General features: G+C 27.3%; 1 protein-coding gene across 6 annotated transcripts in view; it reads left to right on the top strand.

Moving 5' to 3' along the window:
- Positions 1-886: 886 nt before the first annotated feature.
- lig (lingerer) overlaps positions 887-7,355 on the top strand; it is a 40,618-nt gene continuing 34,149 nt past the window's right edge. For 2 of the 6 annotated variants that reach the window (XM_014417372.3, XM_014417375.3), the window contains exons 1-2: positions 1,074-1,312; positions 5,515-5,674. In XM_014417372.3, coding sequence (XP_014272858.1) covers positions 5,561-5,674 — 114 coding nt within the window. In that variant the 5' untranslated portion in view covers positions 1,074-1,312; positions 5,515-5,560. The other 4 variants (XM_014417370.2, XM_014417371.2, XM_014417369.2 and 1 more) reach the window with 4 other exon arrangements.

Here is a 7,355-nt window from a genome sequence, read left to right as displayed (position 1 = left end):
TATTTTTTATTTGACGTATTTTATGGATTGTACGGCAGTCTGTAAAATTTATTTTTTGAAAACCCTCCATCCTAGCTTTGGGACAGTCTATGGACGGACTCACAGTAGAGGGAGAAACCTCTATCTACATAATATCTTTGGAAAATTTTCATTCGAAATAAAACCAAAAGTTTTTTTTTTTTGTCAGATGTGCCACTATTCAAGCAAAGTAGCAATATATATATTTACAAACAACACACATAGCGTTTTTTGAAGAAGTGTTTCCTACCATAGTACCTTAAACTCTTTGAATGAACTCTTTATTACAATCATAGGTACTTTCGTATTTTACATACATTAAGTACTTTCTATGCAAAAGTATTATAATAATAATACACTAACTATTGACAAAGTAATATAATTAAAATAGACTGATGAAATGAAAATGAAGCAAGAATAATGGATATGATTGACTAAGTGTATCGGGACATTAAGTACGAACAGCCACGTGAATATAATTTCTAATTACAAGATTAAAAACCTAGTATAAAATTCAAAATCATTAGTGTGTACACCTTCTATGTCAGTAATTCACATTAAAAAAAAAATTTGTTACCCATATTTCAACTAAACTCATTTAGTCCATGGAGTCAAAAAAGAGTCGTTGACCCCTTAAATAAGAACCTAAAGGGATCCTTTAACTTTGAATACTTATTTTGAATGTACTCCTTTAATAGTAAACCAGCTTGAATAGCAGAACCTGCCGCCAGCAATAAGTTCGCTGAAGTTAGAAAGCTTTATATGTTCTATGGAGTAATTTTATATTTGGCGATATTTGTCATATTTTTTAAATATTAATAAAAATTATTAGATGATAATGCTATACTATAAAATATCTTTAAAACTACCGAAACAGCACCCCCTTAACATTGTATATACTTTACTGATAACAGTTCAGTTGATGACGTGATTCAGTTGGGCAGGGAATTTAACATTCTTCAGGTACCATCAGTTTTATTTAGAACTTATTCAGGTTATACAATCTTTGTTGTGATAATTTTTCAGAAGTGCCTGTTTTATATCAGTGTACATTTATATTGTTATTTATTCAGAATTTAATGTTAAATGCATGTGACTTGAAATGAAGCTGAGTGCGTTTGCTCGAGAAGTTTTTGCCTCTCTGTAACACAAAACGAAATGGCGTCCCTCCCACATGGTAGTATGTAACCGGGTACGAGTGGTTAAATCTTATTTGTGAAAATCGTTTTGTTAAAGTCTCTGGTCTTTGTTTCATCCTTAAACAACGCTAATTTTTTTATTTCTCTGTCTGAAGGTAGGACATTTAGTTTCTAATAATTGTCATAAATTTTGAAACAAAGTTCTCTTTTATTAAAAATTTTTGTTGTTGTTGATACAGTTTTGTCTAAATATCAAAACAAATGTTTGATTATGTGTCAGTTTACTATATTATTTCTATTTTATGTTTTTATTTTTGTATCTATGTCAGTGTTTGGTAAATAATCAATGATAAAGTTTGATAATTGTTTTTAAAAAGTTATAATTGAGTTATGGAATATTTATGGTTATTAGTTGCTTGTTTGTTTTGGAAATAGTGTTTTGAATATCTTGTGTGAAAATTATATTGAGAGTTCCCTTGAAAAATTGAATTCAACACCATTTGACAGGTTGAGGTTAATATGCTGGGTTATAACTTTTGTCATTTGTTCATTGAAACTTGATGTTTATACTCATTTCTCAACACCTTGTACCTGGAGAGTTCATTCAGGTTATAATTGTTATTATTCCTTCAGTATTTATGATTGATGTAATGAATTTGTTTGTTTTCCATTATCTTCATTTGATTTTAGTAAATTGTTATTTAATGTTTTTTTTATTTTTACTTGTTTGTATGGAATAGGAAATGTTTACCTTTGTTTCCTACTGAATCAGATTTCTGGTTCTTTGAAATTGTTGATTGTGAATTACCTTTTCCAAGTTATAGGTGTTCATAACATTGATGACCTTAGCTTGAACAAAGAGAAAGTTACATATTTCATAAATAATAGTATTAATTTTCTACAAAATAATAGTTTTGTTATATTTTCCTCTGTTGTTTTTACGGTTTATTTTAAAATATAAAGTGTATTGTAGCTATTATTTATTGCACCCTCGTTTTAGAATGTTTTTTATTTTCAACTAAATGTTTTATATAGTTAAAAATGTTGAATTGTGCCTGGATTGCTTGGGAATGTTAATAGAAATTTTAGAGTATTTTAATTTGACATTAGACTTTGTAATTAGGTAAATGTATGTTCAAAAGTAACCTATTAGGTTTTATAGAAGTTGTTGAAATTGGCTAATTCATCATTTTACCAGATATACATATCTTAGAGATTGTCGAGAATTTGATAACTTAGTTTTATAACCATTTATTCATTAATTCTTCTTGCATTCTTCATATTTTCAGTTGTTTTTTTTCCCCCTTTAAGAAATCTACCTGATTATATATTTTTTATTCTTATTAATAATTCATAAGTGCAGTTTGTTTACCTATTAACTTAAGTTCTTTATTTAATTTAGGGTTGAAAGTTATCTGCTTAGTTTAATTGTTTCAACTAGATGCATGTTCTTTGTTTATGTTGTTTTGTGTATAATGCGAAATCATGTGATCTTATTTTCAGGTGAAGAAGTTAGTGAAAGTTTTTTTATTGTTTTTTTTTTTTTTGCAGCCATTTAATTATTTAGTTATTTTATAAATCAGCTGTTTTAAAGATTGTTTAAATTAATTTACTAGTTATTCACTTGTCAGGAGTAGTATAAGGTGAAGTTTAATATTCCATGTGTGAATTGAATACCATTGACAGTTTATAGTAATTAGTTAAATTAGATTTAATTTTCATTTATAAATTAATTTAAAGTTGTGTTTAAGTTATAACTTCTGGTAGTTTCCTCTGTTATTAGACCTTTTTGTTAGTGAAAGATTAAAATATATTACACACAATTTGTTTTCCAGTTGCTCCATACTCATTGTTTTATACTTCATGTTTTTGTGTTTAACATTTGAAAAAGGTCAGCAATTTTTAATGATAGTTAAAATTAAATAGTATACAAATCTTAATGGACCTGTTAAAGCCTTTTGTCACAGCTTAAATTAAATTTAAAAGATAAATGTAATTTGATGTTAGTTTAATTTTTTATGAACAACCAATTTTCATGAAATAGACAATTTTAAGTTATGCTTCAATTGAATTTTTTCCTCGCTAATTTCTAAACTTGTTTTTATTATATATTATTGTTATTATTAGTAATTCTTTGTTGTCCTGTCTCTTTAAATATGTATATTTACTTAGTTCTATAATCCCTGCTTTATTCAATTTGTAAAAAATCATTTTTACCATGTCCCGACAACAATGTGTTAATGATAGTTGAGATGTTATTCAGTTGGGTAATCCTCATATTGTTCACTGTTATTCCATGAAATATTTTTACTATAATCATTTGTTTTAAATCAGATTATTATATAAATTGATCCAGTGTTCATTGCATTGGGTAATTCCATCTATTATTACTTTCTATCACAATTTAGCTACTTTTGTGGTTCACACTTACAAATTAGGTTGCTTAATAATTAATTTTTTACTGTTGTTTATTTTTTTTTAATTAACCATGTTCAGTGTCTCCTTAAAGTTCTCAATATCAAGAAAATTTATTTTATTCATTAAAAGAAAATTAATTAAACTTGATAAAGTTATTTATTTTATTAATTTATTTCTGATATGGTGGGACTTGAAATGGAATAATCTATTAATAATTCACTTAACGTTTATAATTTTTTTTTTTAATTTAACAAAATCTGGCTCATAAAAGTTTTTGGTTCAAACACAAAAAATAAATTAATTAATTACAATCTCATACTTATTTATGTAACCAAAATCTCATAATTTAATTAAATGCAATATATCCCATTTTAAAAACTTTATTTTCAAGTATATGCTTTGACATCCAATGCATTTCAAATTACCATTCAAAATAACAGTGTATTTGTACGTAGTCATGATTCTGTCAATATAAGACAATTTCTTTTAAAAAAAGAAAAAATATCTTGCTGAAACATTCTCCCACACTGTCACTGAACCACTGCTATGTTTGTACGTATCAGCCGTGCTCTTCATTAAATTCTTAATTGTTATTTTAGCGGCATCCTTTTCCTCCCTTATGAAGATTTTGTGTGATTTATCTGATAAATTCGGTTGATTCCATTTTCTAGGAAAGGGGTGAAAGAATTTTCCAATCTATGTGTGCCATTTCCTTTTTTACTTTTCTTCTCTGTTTTTTATCCTGATAAAAAGGTTTCTTTTTCACTGCTCTCCCACTTAAACCGTGCTCTTTAATTAATTATGTAACTCTTTTGGCATTCACTTGATTATTCCTCACTATTAAGTTTCTATTCCCAGGTGCATGTATCATTCGATTATAGTAAATTTTTTTTGGAACATCAGTTTCATCAGATCATTTAATATTTTTGACCCTCCTGCTTTGTCCTTATTCTCAGTTTTTTTCCCGTTCCCGTACCTTATAATGATATACTGATTTCTATTTGTTTTCAACGTCTTTTTTAAAAACAAATATGACGAGTAATTTTTGATCTAAAGTTTTATTGTTTCTAAAGCTTCTTACTTCTTTGCTGACTGCACCCCCCGACAAACTTCTTCAAGCATTAATCTAAGGTCAACTATCTACACCTCATTCTAAAGCTTCTTAACTTGGTTGAATTGCGTAGACCCAATAGAAAAGGTCATATAACTTATATTCTTATAACTTGTTCACAACTGGTTTTATTTATATTATATTTGTACTTAAAAGTTATATTAACAATTAAAGGTTAATCACTTATATCCTCTCTGATTTTGTGTAAAAAGTTCAAAGGATGTACAAATTCACAAAAGCTGTAGATCAGGGTGGAAATTCAGAATAACAATAACTTTTAAGAGTGACCCTATTGTATCTTATTATTAATGGTAATATTCAATTAAAAATATAAATCATTTCATTTGAAATAATTGCTATTTGTTGGATTTGTTACGTTAATCATGAGTTTAAATTGGCAAAAAATGGTTAAATAACAGTGGCAACGTTTGGGAGGCACTGTATGTAAAATAGTTATTTAATTTTTGTTTTATCTGTCCTTGTCAGCAAACTTACCTGTTTTATCGGATAGTGTCGGGCTCGTACATAAATGCTCATACACATCATTTTTTTACTAAGAACATTTTAGTCAATTTTGTCATGTGTTTCCTTGTAATCAGTCCTTTATGTTTGCTAGTTGTTATTAATAGTTTATAGGACAGTTTTCAATGAACTACATTTTAATATTTTTATTTAAACAAAATATATTTGTGTGTTTTTTTATTTATATTGATTTTATACTTGATATGCTATTTTTTGATGATTGGATTGTTTTTATCTATTGCTTAATGGAAAAATATATATAATGCATCATTGGACACCTGAATAATTTATTTTACTATTTTTCAGGGGTTGTACATAATTGTATATAATTTTGAAATTTAACAACTAAACAATGAGTTTACCAAGTAAGGTTCGGAAAGCTAAGAACACAGAAAATTCACAAGCCACTAAAGCTTCTAAAGCGGATAATAAGCAGGAATCAATGAAACAATCTGAAAAGGCACAGGTTGGTACACAACTTTTCTTATCCAATATTTATTTATAATACAATATTTTATTCGTATTATAAACTTCACCATGACAATTCAATGGTTGTAAGTTTGTTACAAACATTTGTGCATACAATAAATTTTAATCTTGCAAAAGGTTTTATTTATAAAATATTAGTTGTTTATTTATTTGTATTGTGGCAATCTAGTATCATATATGTTATATATTTATCTCTAAATGCTGTTTAATTTCCTTCATTATTTACTAATCTAATATTTTTCTATTTACTAATTGGAATCTTTACTATGCTAAAAATGAACTGCTTATTCTTTATCATCACGTAATTACATTTTTTCTAATTATAATAATCTAAATTATGTAAAATTTGTTTCACAATCTTATAAAAGGAACCTTGTTAATTGAAATGATATCAATTAATTTAATATCGTAATTAATTTGCATGACGTCATTACTAGTTGAGTGCCTAGAGGCCATATTGTGTGTAGCTTTGCTTCTTTCTTTTCTTCTTAGTTGCGTAATCTATTAGGTAAATATATATGATTTTTTGTTTATACATTTTTTTGATTACTCATATCACCCTAAATTGTGTTTGCAATGACGATGGAAATATTTTTCTTTCTGACATTCTTTTACTATGTGTACATTGGTCCAAAGTGACTAAAATGTTTCTGTTGTTATCATTTAAGTTGTTATTTCCCTCTTTACTTCAATAATTATTTGTCTGCTTTTTTAAGGCAAGGAATTAGTGCTATTTTGTTGGTAATTGATTTTTATCGTTGTTCTATTATCATTGTGCTGTTCTTAAGCACATTGACTGCCATGATACTTTTTTGAGGCTTGCTACCTCATATTTACTTATATTATTTTACTCTAGTTACATAGACATTGTATTAAAACTAATGAGATAAATCATCAGTGCCCTAAACAATAATGCAAACTACAAAATAGCTTGTAGTTGGTGCTCTAAGTAATATAAATCACAAGTTATTGATTAAAAAATTTCCAATTCTAGCCACATTTTCTATGTTGCTTGATTTAATATCAAAATCTATTCTACTCATTGTTATTAAATGGATGGCCATTCGAGAAAGTGATATTTTTTCGAACATGGTCCCCAGGAGCGAAATTTTTGTTTCTTTATATTGCTTATTTTTTATTTAAAAAATTGTTTACTGGGGAAATCATGTAATTTGTAAGTTAATTCACATAAATGAGGTGATTCCACTCTGTGCAGCTCACTCCTCAGAAATTTGTTATTGTATGGAGCGGATTGAACACCATGAGTGTAACCATGTGTTACCTAAGTAAAGTAAAAAAAAAGTTTATTTAAAGTTAATTTAGAAATTTGTGTGGTACAGAACAAAACCAATGACAAATTTTGTTTTTCTATATTTTAGATACTATTAATTCAAAAAAAGTCTTATCTTGATGACTACTTAACTTGAAATGACATGCTCATTATTATTATCATTATATTGCACACAGTGTGCAACCAGTCTTATAGCCTCAGAAATCAATTGCAACACACCCTGCAATCGGTCTTGAATGGGTTAAACATTGTAAAATGAAATTGTGCGAAGGACCTGCACTATCTCCTCCTTGGTATTGATCTCAAATAGAGAAATTACTTGAATAGATCACTCATTTACTTAGTTTCCAATTACAAATCTTCTGTT

This window comes from Halyomorpha halys, unplaced genomic scaffold (genome assembly GCF_000696795.3).
Source record: "Halyomorpha halys isolate HHAL.00 unplaced genomic scaffold, Hhal_1.1 Scaffold154.1, whole genome shotgun sequence".
Classification (NCBI taxonomy): Eukaryota; Metazoa; Arthropoda; class Insecta; order Hemiptera; family Pentatomidae; genus Halyomorpha; species Halyomorpha halys.
Note: the sequence above shows the minus strand (reverse complement) of the source record. Positions and strands in the feature narration are given on the sequence as shown.